Here is a 15,807-nt window from a genome sequence, read left to right on the forward strand (position 1 = left end):
GATTATGCTAAGAAATTTCATGCAAGCTAAAAAAAAATATTTAAAAAATCAGTATAGTTCAAATTTATGAGTTTGGTTTGGATCTATAGTCACAAGATTGGTTTCACAATCATAGAATGACTATAACGAAAAAATACTGACTTTATGAATTTCAATCTTACATGTAGATTAGTTGACATAAATATTATCTAGTTATATTTGCACAACATAACGTTCCAAGGCATATTGAATGATTGCTTCTTATTTTTGATCTTGTTCAAAATTTATAAATTTGACATCCTTACATGGATTTAACATAAATGTGAGTAATTATTCGTATCATGCACAAACTCACAACTATGTACAAACTAAGTTTTTATTTAACAATTACAATGAAAATTTCAAAGTAAGCCAAAAATTAACATTTAGAAATTAATAGAGATTAGATTTATGTGCCTAGTTTAGATCCAAAATCACAAAATCAATTATACAATCATAAAATAACCTTAAAAAAACACCACACAATCTTTACAAATTATATTCTATTGCAAACCCTGCTTTTTAAGAATAGAATAGATTACTTTAAGACATCTAACATAATCATATTCTATATCAAACCAAAAAAATAATGATATTTGTTGTTTTAAATTTTAAAAAAATTATTTATTTTTTATCATTCTTAATTCTTCTTCATAAATTATAACTTATTTATTAAAAACAATTATATCTTTACATCTTACGAGATTTAAAAACTAGAGTGTAAAATAATTGATATAAAACCTTACAAAAATGATTTGGGATTAAAAATAAATAAATAAATCCTTTCACTAAAACTAAGGAATTTATTTATATTTATATTCCAAAAACAAATTTCACGTAGACTTCCGGTCTCGAACCTTGTTGAAGTCTATTATGTGACAGAAAATCATTCCGTCTCAAGGCGGGAAGTTCTCCGTCAAGATCACAGATTTAATTGTACCGACCAGAAGCTGTATCCTAATGTACCGCTGAGCTTGAGTGGGAACCACGAGAGAATGACAATGACCATAATTGTATTTTCAAAGTTGACAGCAAGACTTCACTGTTGTATTCAATTCAAGTGCCGGAATACAATAAAATGACAATCATAATGCACGGATCGTGCTTTTTTTAGTGAAGATTTGGATGGTGGACGGTGAGAGTTTCTGATAGAGGTGAATTTTGTCCAAAATGATAAGGTAGGCTGCTTTATTTTCATTCGTTTGGAAGAGGAGTATGAAAATACACGGGTTGACATTTTGCTTCCATAAATTTGGATAGCGGAGGTCAAAAGACCTTTCAAATGATGCGATTTGAGCTCAAAATGAAGAGGTAAGCTGATTTATTTAGGAAAAATTCTAAAGGAGAGTGAAAATGAACAGGTTTGAGTTGCGAGTACTTAAGATTTGGAATCATGAGTCTAAGAGCTTTTGAGTGACATAAACAGTGAGGAAACAGGATAGGCAGGGTGTATTATTTCTCAAGGATTGAAATTTTTGTTTTGTTTCGTCAGATCGCAATATATATGTTTTCCAAAAAAAAGCAGAGATCGAGTTTTGACACTTCAGAATACTAATCGTGCTGGATACGTGACCAGTTTTGATGTAGCTCTTTGTTTTTTCTATCAGGTCTTTGTTGGCTGATATCGGATAATTCTATTTTTTCTATAATCAGTGACAGCTTTTTTTCAATATAGAGAATTCGGAGAGCTTTGGAAGGGCGTAAATTCTGGTGAAATTGACGAAATCGGTTGCTGTGTTTTTAAATTTGAGAATTTGGATTCCTGGAGCTTTTAAAAGACATTAATATTGCTAAATATTTCACAGAAGAGTTGAGCATTGGTTGCTAGAGATTTGAATTGCGGAGGAGGTCGAGAGTTCTTGAATATTGTATTAGCGCCTAAACCAAAAGGTAGGCCGATTTGCATTTTAAGGTTTCGTTGTTTTGTAAACGACATAAATATTGCTGAAATTCGAGATGTACATGAAACGACGATCAGTGTTAAACTAATTACAGCGCGTGGTTTATTCTGAAAAAAATGTTTCACATTTGTTTACAGCTTAAATGCAACGCACAAAAGAAGGAAAAGGACGGTGAAAATGCTATAGATAAAGATTTGTATTGTGGAACCAAATGAATTACAAAGAACACAAAGGTAACTTCTTATTTTTTCAATATTTAAAGCATTCCTCAAGCTTCAAAAAGACGTAAAGTTTCCTAAAATTTTCACAGGGCTGTTTCAAAAATTTGGATTCGTGTAGCCTACAGCTTTCGTTTCTTTTAAATATTGCGTAAAACTGAAAATTTCTTGAGATTGTTGTGAAGATGCGGTGGAGAAGGTTTCACTGTAAAAGTTCCAGATGACCGATGCGAAGAGCTTTTTTATAGTGTAAAATTTGCCGAAAAGGAATAGGCAAGTTTTTAAAACACAAAAGTTAGATTCTCTGAACTTCTGAACGGCGTAAATGTTAAATGGCATATTCTTTGAAAGCTTACATTTACGTCGTTAACAGTATTAAACACAACGCGCAACAGCATCAAAGGGATCTTTGTTACTGAAGATTTGGAATGTGGAGACCGTGTACATTCTGATATTGTGGATTTTGACAAAAATGAACAGGTGAGCTTTTTCATTAGTTAATTTTTCCAGAGTTTCGATTCATTGTCTTTTTCAAGATGCATAAATTTAGCCAAATATGCACTAAATCTTCTCGGAGAAAGATTGGATTTTATCCTCGTCTACATATAAAATTTGCCAGCATTAGATAGCTTTTGTATTTATTTTGTTTAAAACGATATTAACAATGCAGAGGCGTTGATAACAAGAAAATTTTGGATGCATACAATTTGGAGCTTTGAATACCAGAATATCCCAGGTATTTCTAATTGTCTTAAGATTTATTACGGTTTAGATCTCTATTTTTAGGATGTTGATTAAGAATTTGATATTTGTTTTTTTCCTCCAATGGAAGAAACCGTCTGGTCGTGTTAATAAAGTGGATTTTTGCACGGTTAGGGTTTTGAATAAAAGATTGTTGGTGTTTGCACTGGGAAGATTTGAATGACGCAAATATTCCTGAATGGGAAGATTTGCATAATTCAGTAAGGATATTGGACAGTTTAGTTTCTTTGTATTAAATTGCCCTGTTTTTGAATGCAGAGTATCATATGGTGTAAATCATTCCGAAATTTTTGTGAATGGACCAGCAGCCACTTGACACAAAATACGTAAGTTTGCTTTGTAATGGCGCCAATTTTCTTGGTACAGAATTTCTGAATTGCATAAAACTTGGTCAGAATTGGTGATTTGGGTTATCTATTAAAAATATTTCAATTTTTACAGTAAAACAAAAAGTCCTCCCCAGAACCCATTTACAAATAGAATTATTTTTTTGTAAATCAGAATTCAGGTTTGCTGTACTGCAGAGCTTCCTTCTCTCGTAAATAATGCACGGAACCTGATATTTTTAATGTTGAAAGAGCTGAATTGTTAAGCAGCGCTTGAGAAAGGCATCGAGAAAGATTATTGTGTACAATCTTTGTCCTGCAAGCTGGTATTCAGTTCTCAGGATTGCAGAAAGCATATTATTCGGCTTCTGGTTGCAGAAGAGGACGATTTTATATGTTTGGGACTAAAACACAAGACCAGAAAGAAATTGTTTGGGACTTCAGAATGACATGATTTTTCCACAAACCATAGCGAAGGAACTCTACTGATAAAATCATAAAAGCATTCATTTCTGGGCAGTACAATTTTGGTACATCATAAAAGCATTCATTCCTGGGCAGTACAATTTTGGAACAGTGACAATGAAGAAGTTTATAAATGTCATTTTTGCCAAAGGTTTGGGTTCTTGAAGTGTGAGGCTGCAGTGTTAGAGGCAATTTTAAGAAAATTGATTGGAAAGGCCATCCAGAAATTGAGCGTTTGCTTGAATTCAAGAGAACAGCAATTTGTAGTGCCAAATAACACCATTTGGGGAATCATTATTGATATTCCTTTCTGGAGGCTCTGTGGTAGAAGTCTGAAGTGCCATGGCAAATGGGAACGGCAAAGTTGTCAGGTAATTTTCTTTTACTAATCCCATTTGCACTAATTTGGTAACATCATATTACTTTAAGAGTTAAATTGATTTTTTTTTATATTTTAATTAGTCAGTTTAAAGTTCGGGTTTGCTTCCAATGTGTCTTAGAGGAGCTGGTTTAAGAATGGCCCCAAAATTTGGTAGACTCAGATTTAAGAAAAAGTCAAAGTCTTTGTTGTTTGTCAACCATGACAAATGGAACTATAAGAACTTAAGGAAAAGGATATCGAGATCATGTATAAGAATCCTTAGAAATAACCGGCTTCTTAGAAAAACAAAACACAATTATGATATTCCTTATTGATAAATCCTTATTTCATAATGTGATTAAGATATGGAATATGTTCATCTTCTTGTCTGTTCTTATGGTAAAGTTCCCTCGCTGAAACTTTCAGTTGAATAAAAATGGTAACCAAGCAACAATGGTAACATTGTGCAAATTATCTCTCTGATTGAAAATATGAAATGCAGTGTGCACTCTCTAGGAATTATAGGATAAAATTTTGAGAGAGTATAAGGGTAATAAATTCAAGGTAAAAGAGTATGCAAATCATTGGAGTCTCTGTTTATCTGTAAGTTTCTTCTTCAATAACATGTTTTCTAAATTTCTGTAGCATCAGACCTGGTTGATTTCATAATGGTGGGTACATGAATTTTCTTACATTGATCCATGCCCAGCTTCACAGTCAAAATATGATCCAAAAAGGGCACAATGAGTAAATACATGAATTTCAAATTATGATTTCTGTGTTCGCAGCAGTTGCCCTAATACAAAAATATGGGCCAATGAGTGCTTTGAGAACAACTTAGATGCTGTTCAAGAATTTTCGCTCATCACTACATAGTTTCATAAAGATAAATTTAATAGAATCTTGCATGGATAGAAGTGTAACATTTGTGTTATACCAGTTTAAAATTTTAAGTCCACTAAAAGATGTCTGGATCACCTGTGCAAAAGATTTAGAGAGTGTGATATGGACTTTCTGAAGTTATTTGATATTTCATGTAAACTTTAAGCTCTGGCCTAGTTTTATAGGTATATTATTGGTGGTGGCTATAACTGTTTAGACAGTTTTTGTACCTTTTTTTCCTCTTCCATAAAAGAGAATTATATTATATGAGAGTGGGAGTGAAACCATCAATATTCATTCAGAATAATTTTATTCTATGGAGTACATATAGTCGAGTTGCACCAATCTTCCTATATATCTAAAATTTGTTGCAAAAATGGCAGTGACTCTCACAAAAAATTTCATTCCTTTAGGCAAGTATTTATTTTTAAATTTGGCATCCATTGGGTCATCGTAGGGTTGTTTTGCACTTGAACTTCTAAAAGTCATAAATTTTTCAATTGGACTCTGATTGATCCAGATGGTTCAGATGCACTTTGATACCCTTCAGAGCATTCTTCTATGTTTCTGATATGTCTGAATATGGAGGAAGCTCTCTCAAAATTTAATTGATTTGATGATTTTGCGCTCATAGAATGGAGTAGATGAACTGGTATAGCATGCGTGACATGGATTTGCATAGTCAATACTACTAGTTAAGAAAGAATCATTGGGAGAGTTTCCTAAAGTAATTAGGTTTCGGATGTCAGATTTTTAGGGATTCAACTTCATACATGAGATGAAATTCAACCACCAACACACTTATTTGATTTGAATTCTCTCATATTTGAGACGAAAGTCAACAGTATTTTGGGCATTCTCTATCTACATGAAGATTTGCAGTTTGACCTCTCTATCTGCAAGCAAAAGTAGTGTATTTTAGTGCATCTTTATTTCTCTCTTTAGGATTGATTTGAGCTTTGAGAGATTCCCCAAGGAGAAGATGACTAATTCAGCTTGTTCCTTACAGGCTACTGTCAATCTTAAGGGGGAATGTTGGAGATTGCAATCTTGATTTGTAGTTCTTTCTCATGGGTTCCATTGAATTACCAACATTTGGTACATCTTTGGGCTACTTTTTCTCTTATTTCGGTACCATATACCCAATATAGGGTCTACATGTGTTGGTAAGACTATCTCCTTTAAGTGGCCTACATGTGTAAGGTTAACATTATATTATACTGGGATATATGCATCAACTAACTAAGTTTGTTCTCTTTTCATGTGTAGGAATGGTGTAAAAGAGAGCATTTTTCTCATCATCTCATTGATCTTAATTTGATTATTCCTTTATTATAGTTTTCAATGCAATCTGGTGGCTAGGGGCATAAGGCCTTTCTCTCCAATATTTTCATATCTCGTTTTTATATACAAAAGCTTTGGCCTAAGGATGTCACTATACCTATTCTTGTTCTTTTCTTCATTTTGGAGTATTTCATTTTTGTGTTTTGAGTTGAGCAACATAACTCCAAACGTGTTACATGTGGTTATCAAATTCTTGAGTTTTATGCTTTAAGTGACAGTCTCGAGTGCTTTATTAGGGTGGTGTTTTGTGGTTGACATGTCGAAGCTCCCATATTTCTTATTTCCTTTTTATTTGCAAAGGAAATCCTATGTATTTTTGAAGTGGTGTACCTTCATTGAAGCTCATATGTTAAAATTTCCTACTTTTATATCATGAATTTTGATGATGATGATATTATAGGTTCTTTTTGATTTCGTGTCCATAGAGTGTTTGAGGGTTTTCAATTAACTATTGCAGTTGTATGATATCCCTCAAGATAAAAGTTGAGAATAGTAGAATTTCATCAGTGAAACGAAAATAGAACTAAAAATATTTGAAGTTAACCTAGGCATCCAATTTTGGGGCCACTTTATAAGCAGTTTAATCACTTAAGTTATACTTTATAGTTACCTTTTTGATCCTTTAAGTGAAAATTAGAAAATATTATTCCCTTCACCTTAGGAAACTCGCCAAGGAACTGAAATAGAGAACATTCTGCTTTAAGCTAAGAGGGAATCAAAACTGAAACTGAGTGCCCAAAATAGCACTTATAAAAAATAGCATATGCTAAAAATAAAAACACTACCAAAACCATTGAAATCATAGGCTCAAGCTCTCCACAAAACACCGAGTCCCCCCACCAATTCCACTTAGCATACGGGAACCCTAGGAATAGGCTAACAAGAAGTCAAATTGATCAAGTACAAGAAGGGGACATTATAGGTTGAGTTGATCCAACATCACTTGTCCCAACATCAGTCATTCCACAATGGTCTCTATGAGGGGGATTTGCACATGCCCTTGAAGGTATTGTAGTCATTCTAACCGTACTTAAGGTAGTGACATCCTCTACTCTATTTGTTCATGCTCTTTCCTTCTTCCTATTTCTATAGTGTCAATCTTCCAACTAGGTTAACAGATCCATCCATGGTCTTCCACAAAAAGCTTGGACTCCTAAATCTTTGTGAGCCACAATGGTTGTCGATCAATCTAATTTGACTTGATGGAGGATAAATCAACCCATGCAATTTACTTGTGATGAAGATGAATATTGTGATGGACAAATACACTATAATTCAACCTTTGCATCACCAATCTATTGCTCCTTTTGGAGTATATGTGCTCAAACACACTTTACATTTTGAAGCCCTTCATGGTTGACTCAAAACAAGAACAATAATATCTTTCTCTCTTTTCCAAGGCTATCTTGGGGCTAGTCAATATTTATGCATATATTTTATGGCATTTGATTTAATTTCAAAATGCATTCATAGGTTGGGATATCAAAATTATGTTTTTTAATTTTAAATTCTCACGTGCCTTTTGACCCACCTATCATTACGTGGATCAATATCAAAATGAGTATTGAAAAGGGTAGAAAGCTATGGTAATTTGTTCTTAACTATCTAGCCTAATTTTTAATTGGGAAGAATATGTCCCAAGTGAGGAATTTGTAGAAGGTGATCATGTGTGATGTGAACTCAACTTAGAAGAGATGTAAAGGGGCTAGATTATTAAGAAGAATCAGTCACAACTTTACCTGTGGGGGAACATAACAGCAAGAAAACTAAGCAAGATGCTTGGTCTAAATTGTTAATTCCAGGAAAGAAATCAAGAACATGCACATCCAAAAAGGAGCACCTTTTTACTGAAGAAAGACTAAGTAATTCAATAAAATCGTAGTGCTTAATCACAATGTGTTACCGCCACAGTATACTACAGTGCTGTGACGTGTAGTAGAAAATAGTATTTATAGGAAATAATAAGTATCTGTCATTGAGAGTGTATGCCATCTATAAAAAAGCATTGGGTGGTGAGTTGGGAATGGGGGTGGGTCTACTGTCTTTGGTTAGTTTGAACCTGAGTCATTATGTTCTGGTTCATGTCTCATTCATTACAAACTTATGCCTGATGGGGTTATGGAAATTGCTTGCACAGATAGATTTTTATGCTGCAGTATATGTGTAACATGAGTTAGCTGTTACCGTCAAGTTACATATGTAGTAGAGCTGCATTTGGTGTTAGGGCCTTTGCTTGATAGATCCGCTCAATTGGCTGTCACCAAGTTATACAAGAGAAAGTACATAATCTATTTAAGAGGTTCTTCAACAAATTTCTTTACTAGATTCTTCTATCAGAGCCTTGTACAGCATTGCATCCCTTTTATTCCGTGAAATTAGGAATAAGTTCTTCATAGTGGTTTAGGCATCTAATATGCACTATTTCTAGGTCAGTGCAATTTGCCTCTTAAATTTAAACTATAATCTCTTTATGTTAATGTACCAATAGAACAAACTCCAGCTTCACAACAGCCATTGGGAATACTAGCTTGATCGCAAAAGAGTATATTGAGTTGACTTCTATCACACTGTGTGAAGAACAATCTTTCCTCAACCTACAAACATCCCAAATTATCTGAGTAAACTCATTCAAGTAATAGCTTTAATGTTGTGAGGAGATGGAGTCATAATGTGAGTTACTCTGATATGGAGTACCCATGATTGTTAAATAGTGCTGAATAGTAATGTTCCAATTTTTATATGAATTTCTAGATGGAGTTTTTGAGGCAGCAACTTTATGTTATTGCTTATTTGTTACATTTGCCTTGAATTTATGAAACATAAATTTTCAACTTAAACCAACCATTGGTAAAAATAACAAGCCAAAAACAAGTAGGCTACAGCAATCTCTAAGATTTTGGTGTATCTCATGTATTATCTAACATATCAATTGATTATCTACCCTTTTCATGAATTTGTTAATGAGAGTTCTAACCTCGAGAACCTTTTTTATTTTGTCTTCTTTTCTATATGCTTCAGTTCAAAATTTAATTTAGTTTACAGATTTTCGAACAGAATAAAGGAGGAAAAACAAACTATATTTTAAAAATAAGTGGATTTAACTGGATATTTGTCTTTATCATTCTATGAGATACAGTAGTTCTTTTTCTCAAAAGGGTCAGAATAACTTTGTAGTCTAATTAGAATCAGTATTATGTTCTTAATGACTACTCTTCCATTTATTCCTAATTTTCTTAAATACTCTGCTATACAGGCCTTTTCAACTGGCTGAAGCTACTAGCCCAGAAATTAAGAGCAATCAAATGATATTCTTTTGATGGAGTTTGTAATCTTAATTATGATATAACAATCCCTGTCCAAAAATATGTCCTTGTTATTATTCCTTTTATTCCACTACAGCAAGCTGCAATTTAGTATCCATAAAGGAATGAATTGCATTCCACGTGACTGCAATTTTTATGTGCTAAATTTTGTTCTTATTTTATCGGCTTCTAAATTTTGCACATCCACGCTTTATTTTATGAATCTTACTTCATTAAGGGTTGTTATTTCAATTTATTAAAATTTGACTTTTTCAAATTATTATATTGTCAAATTATTTACATTGTCGTCTTCTCTACCAGATTTAACAATGACTTGGAAGGGTTGAACTTCAGAAGATGCAAACCAGACAATATTGAAAAGCATAAATCTGATGTGGAGGTTAGGCAGATTTTGAGCCTGAGTTGCCCAAAAGCAAATTTGGGCAGGTCCTTGAAATTGAAAGTCTTATCCAGGGTCTTCTCTGAAGATTATGAGAGAGTAAACAAGAGGATACTGGATCCTCGGGGCAAATATATTCGTAAATGGAACAGAATATTCTTTGTGGCATGCTTAGTTTCACTATTTGTAGACCCACTATTTTTCTATCTACCAAATGTAAACAGGAAAGCTTGTGTGGAAGTAGCAAGCCCTCTTGATATAATTGTCACCCTCCTGCGCTCAATTACAGATTTATTTTATCTATTTCACATGTGTCTTCAGTTCCATACAGCTTATGTTGCTCCATCTTCTCGTGTATTTGGAAGGGGAGAGCTTGTGGTAGACCCTGCAAAGATTGCTTCAAGATACTTGGTGAAGGACTTTTGGATTGACCTCTTTTGTGTTTTGCCTCTGCCACAGGTAAATTGATACACATTTTAAAGTATACATTCAATCTTTCATGCCCTTGTCTCACTCTTGCTCTAATTTATCCTTGTGTTATTTTCAATTTTATATTCTAGAGAATGAAATTCTCTGCATCGTGCTTCATAACTGTTTTGTAGAATACATCAATATTTAATTGTAAAAGGAAATTCATAACCATAATTATACATTCAATGTATAGAGCACAATTATCATCTGTATTTAGTGTATTGAGTGAACATTTCTAAATACATCATTAATGATGCGTCCTCCTGGAAATCAATGAATAATATATTTTTTGCCATATATGCAGGACTCCTTTTGCACATGTACATTCCATGTTGATATTAGGACTCAATATTTTGGTGTTTAAGCTTGAGATCTGATAGTTTTATAGAACACCCAGACAAGGGTTGTAAACACAATAGCCTTTATGTTGGAGTTTTTGTTGTTTGCCATTTAAGAAATCATTTTGTGGTTTCTTGTCTGCAGCTGTTAGCTTTGTGAAGTTTTGAAATATATTATTTTGGAAGAAATAGAAACTACTGTTGCAAAGTCTAGAATCATCATCTGCATGTATGCTGCATTCTGTAATTAGTATGATATCTTTTTGACTTAGTTCTAGAACAACCCTGAAGCCCCAGTCAATACCATACTTCAAGTGCAAAAAAGATCAACTCTTATCACCTCCTACATTCTCTATATATGACTAATGCAATATTGATGGTGATAAAATCTGAATAATCAATTTAATGATTTGGGAGATTCAGAAGATATGATAGACCTACACAAATAATATGCATATTTTGGGAGAATGATATTCCCTTTGTGCATTGATCTAGGGTTCAGATGGATAGAGCTTAGTGATTATAAGCTTTCGTCAGTCAAGTTTACTATAACTATCATTCATCATGGGCATGAAGTTGATCTGTATAATTACTCAGCTTGGAGAAGACTGACTTTGCAGTTTAAGGAGTCCTTAGAAGAATGTCTTTTTAATGTTGTATGCAAGTTCATTGTATTGCAATTAAAGCACATGGTAAGATATTGTTTAACCTCCATTGTTGGTTTCATGTAAGACTATTTTGTGATTTTGATGTTGTTTGAAGTTGAGCAACCTGATGTTATCCACATATTTCCTTCCTCTCAATGCCACTTGATATTGTATAAATCTATTAAGTTAGCAGACAGTTTCTTTTTTAACTGGTAAAATCATAGTCACCCAAATGACCGAGTTTGAATCGACAGGGGTTACCATTTGATGGTATAAGAGAATTCCACTATCTACAAAACTAGCAAGATATCTCTGCTTTCAGTTTCTTGTTTTTGGTCTTCGTTTTGTTTCTCCTCATGTTCATCTTTTGTCATTTGGTATTGATATCCTACATATCAATACTATCTGCAGTTCTATCTTGGGTTTCATATCAACACCTGAGATCTTATGTAACTTGGAAGGTGAACCATTCATCTTTCCCATCATTTTTCTTTCTGTCTAGTAATGGGTAAGAACTTTGAAGATAAATATTCAGTCTCAAATAGAACATTCATGTTCATCACTAAAGATACCTTTAGACATTTTGTTTTCATTTTAAAAACTTGTTCCTTCTTTCAAATAATAGGAACAAGAGGATAAGCATGCTGACAAACATTTAGACAAAAATAATAAGGCATCCTGAAGGAGCTTGAGGGACCATTTAAAAAACGTGTGAAGAATTATCATACCAACTTGATTTTTTGAACATACATCTGGCCTTTTCAAGGATGATATACAGACTTTCTAGGAGTTTCTCTCAAAGATGAAAAGAGGAAAGATTTGTATCCAATGCTTTGGAATGCACAATAGGCAATTAAACTTCTTGTGGCGTGGAGTAAATTTGAGCTTCCAACTCTCATATTTAGTTAATGCTTTTATTTATTGAATCTGGATTATTTTAAAATAACTTGCTGTAAAATACCCTGCTGATTTTGGTCCAAATATTTGCCCTTCTTTGTGGTTTGTTTGATAATATGAATATATAGTTCTAGGTTTAAAAAGTGATAATATTGGTTTGATATGTATGAGCATATTTCTTTACTTAGGAAATAAGAAAACATGCATTGACTGAACATCAGCAAATTTCCAAAATACACATGACGGGAATGACAGAGTTTCTCTTTGATCTTGCAATAGCTGAGATAACATTACAAAGACAGTGATGCGATTTGCTGACCTCAAAATACATATAACAGTTTGGAATTACTGTTTCTGCACTCAGGATTGCACAACAGCAACCTTGATGCCACCCTTGAATGATATTTAAGTCTACCAAGAAGCCCAGCCTGTCTGTGAAGGAGCACGTTCAGGTTTGATGTCATTTGCAGCAGACTCAACCTTTAATATTTTCCACTCTGTTCATTGCCAGTTCAGAGATAGCTTTCCTCATGCCCAGTTGGTGTTAATACACCAGTTCACTACTTAAAGCCCACGCCTAGGGCATTACAATGATGATTCATTGCATTAAACACCTTGCTACAGAAATAACCTCCAATGTCTCAATCTGGGAGGACCAACACGCCAGTATGGAAAGAGTTCATAGTTCGACCAGCTCCCAAAAATGGCCACACAGGAATAAGAGATTAATCCCATACCTTGGCAAAGGCTAATACCAGTTTGTAACACCATCACTGCTGTAATCAGTTTGCCCAGCAATATAATCTTACCTCAACATTAGGCCAATGTATGCCAACAAACCCTATGCCCAGCACCTTTGAATCACCATAACAATCGCCCAACATTGAATATTCTTCATGGAATTCCTATTTAAATGTCCTCAATCACCTTCAACGTCCAGCACATGAATTCTAATATTGGTGTCCATATCCAAGCTCCTTAAATTTTTTTGAAACCACAAAAAATTATCTTCAATTAGGACTTCCCAAAATTGAAACTGTAATCTTTAATCTCTCAGTGAAAAATCTGTGTGATCTCACCAACAGCTAACTAGGGTAGAATCTTACACTACTGAAACTAGAGAATCCCTTAGGGTTTTCGTCCTAGGGTTTTCATCTCCAAATTCCAAGGGAAGAAAAAAAATCCAAGCATACCAAATGAGATCCAAAGAAATTCTTTTATAAAAACCCCCAGAAACCACTAGAAGAACATTTCAAATTCCCTCTATTGCTGTTTCATTCAAATCCAAGAAATAAAGTGACTTTATTAATTTCCTTTAAATATTTCACTTTAAGTCACTTTGTAATGCTTTATTAAATTAATTAAATAATATTACCCATAAAATGCAATTTGTCAGATAATATTAAATGATTAAATTGAATTATTCTCTTTTGCCTGACCATAGCCTATGGGAATCCAATAGGCTCATTAGTTGGTCTGGACTACTCCTCAGAAGGGGACATTACACTTGCTAGGAAGTGATTGCTTTCTTGTTTCATAGCTATAATATTAATAATGGTGATCCATTACACATTGTTTGAATAATTTTTCTCGAAGAATTTATTTTTTGATACTTAAACTGAAATGCACCTTCTTGTTATGTTGCATGCATTGGCTGGATATTTGTTCTTTTACTCTTCAGTTTTGTATATTTACTTAAACAACATATTGAAATATTCTGGTTTTGTTATCTATATTGAGTTGGATCGATACAGATTAGTTTTAGGATTCAATTTTTTCCGAAGGCATGATAATAATAAATAACCACATTTTCTTTCAATTTATTTATTTGTTATAGTTTCTTTGTTTTTTGTAATTGAGATGCACTGATCATTGAATTGGTCATTCTTAAAAGATGCTGGTTTCTATTGCAGATTATGCAATGGCTCGTTATTCCTTCTCTAAGTGGTTCTCTAGGAGACTATACAAAAAATATGTTGCGCTTTATGGTGATCTTTCAATATCTTCCAAGGCTACTTATGATTTTTCCATTGTCATCAAAAATAGTAAAGACAACGGGTATGATGATCGAGGCAGCCTGGGCTGCTGCAGCATATAATCTATTGCTCTATATCTTAGCTAGCCATGTAAGCCACTTTCAAATTTGATTAAACAACCCAAAATTGTGCATTGAATTTTCTTTTTCCTAAAATGCATAAGGACTCTAAGTTAATATTTTAATTTTGCATATGGAACACCATGTTTGGAGGACGTAATGAATGGACTTCTGTAGACTCTTTAACAAAATCTTCTCCATGGTTCTGCATTTTTTTTTTCTGAATTGGTTGATAGTTTTTATGGCAGGACTTGTATTTAGAGGCTTTTCCTTTTATAAACTACTAATGCATAAGAAACCTTTTATTTATTAGTAAAAGGAAAATTGACATTATAATTTATAGAGGGTTTATAAAATTGCAGAAGTATACTTATACTGTAGTCAATAGTGCAGTACCATAATTTTCCTGGGGTAAAAAATGACTTTGAGGAATTTTGTAAATAAATCCAAGAAAAAATATATTGCAAATGGATAAAGTCTCCAGTAGCTTGAGCTACAAAATGTTTCTGATCCAGATTCTGTTTCTGATATCTATAAATATTCACAATAAGGTGTTTCAAACAATTTTACAAGACTTGAACTAGGTTCACACTCAACAAGCTGACTTTTGACCTGGACTTGAACTTGGTACTTAGGCTTGGCCAAGACTTGACAAATTGAAAAAACTATGAAATATAGAGATTTTTAAGGATTTAAAAGTTTTATCATGCACCCTTCAATAAATAAACTTAAAGACAATAAACTAATCAAATACAAGCTACTTTGATTACATACACAAGTATACATTGATCACATGAGTATAAAAGCCAATTTTAACTGAAGGTAACAATATTTTTAAAATTATGAATATTGTCAAGTATTTTAGTTACAATTTTTTTTGATTATGATATCCATGGCATAAAAAAAAATCACGATATGTAGTCATGAACTATTGTAGAAAGGAGCTTGTATCCCTCAGCCTGGCAACATTACTAGCTCTATGTGGAGTCATGCATTTGTATCTTACACAAGTTTGGAAATGTTGCTCTAGCCTTAGGAGCATTACATAAAATTGAGTTTGAATTAATGAACTAGAAGTATAAATGAAATTTAATTACTAGGAATTTGACTAGGGAAAAATTGTAAGAACAAAAAAAATGTTGCTCTTACTTCTAGCATGGCTCAAAATGATTTTCAGTTTTATGTTTTTTAAAAGCAGAGTAAGGATTCAAGGGTAGCGTTAGTGGGGTCAAGGTGCATTCCATTTTTACCATCCTCCAAAAGCCCTCCAAATGCTCAAAAAATGTTCGACTTTCATGCTTATATGTTTAAAGTTTAAACACTTCCAATTTTTTATTCCTTTTTCCTTGATTTTCATAGACTTGGCCGAATCTACCTGTC

General features: G+C 33.3%; 1 protein-coding gene and 1 long non-coding RNA gene across 5 annotated transcripts in view; both read left to right on the forward strand.

Annotated features, from left to right (window-relative positions):
- Window positions 1-874: 874 nt before the first annotated feature.
- LOC131068114 (uncharacterized) lies at window positions 875-2,410 on the forward strand. 3 transcript variants are annotated; one of them, XR_009111938.2, is made up of 5 exons: window positions 875-1,329; window positions 1,511-1,728; window positions 1,824-1,908; window positions 2,057-2,152; window positions 2,323-2,410. It is a non-coding gene; the product is annotated as an uncharacterized LOC131068114 (long non-coding RNA). The 3 variants fall into 3 exon arrangements; XR_009111937.2 differs by having other exon boundaries at window positions 1,626-1,728; XR_009111936.2 differs by having other exon boundaries at window positions 875-1,728.
- Window positions 2,411-2,432: 22 nt separating this feature from the next.
- The window catches only part of LOC131068113 (protein CNGC15b), a 90,464-nt gene continuing 77,089 nt past the window's right edge, over window positions 2,433-15,807 (forward strand). Inside the window, exons 1-7 of one of the 2 annotated variants that reach the window (XM_058003296.2) lie at window positions 2,434-2,617; window positions 2,808-2,873; window positions 3,158-3,225; window positions 3,401-4,061; window positions 5,943-6,099; window positions 9,901-10,438; window positions 14,246-14,458. In XM_058003296.2, the coding sequence (XP_057859279.2) occupies window positions 10,289-10,438; window positions 14,246-14,458 (363 nt within the window). In that variant the 5' untranslated portion in view covers window positions 2,434-2,617; window positions 2,808-2,873; window positions 3,158-3,225; ... (1 more) ...; window positions 5,943-6,099; window positions 9,901-10,288. Of the gene's footprint in view, window positions 2,618-2,807; window positions 2,874-3,157; window positions 3,226-3,400; window positions 4,062-5,942; window positions 6,100-9,900; window positions 10,439-14,245; window positions 14,459-15,807 lie in introns of both variants that reach the window. The other variant, XM_058003294.2, reaches the window with a different exon arrangement.

The sequence above is a fragment of the Cryptomeria japonica genome, chromosome 11, assembly GCF_030272615.1.
Source record: "Cryptomeria japonica chromosome 11, Sugi_1.0, whole genome shotgun sequence".
NCBI lineage: Eukaryota > Viridiplantae > Streptophyta > Pinopsida > Cupressales > Cupressaceae > Cryptomeria > Cryptomeria japonica.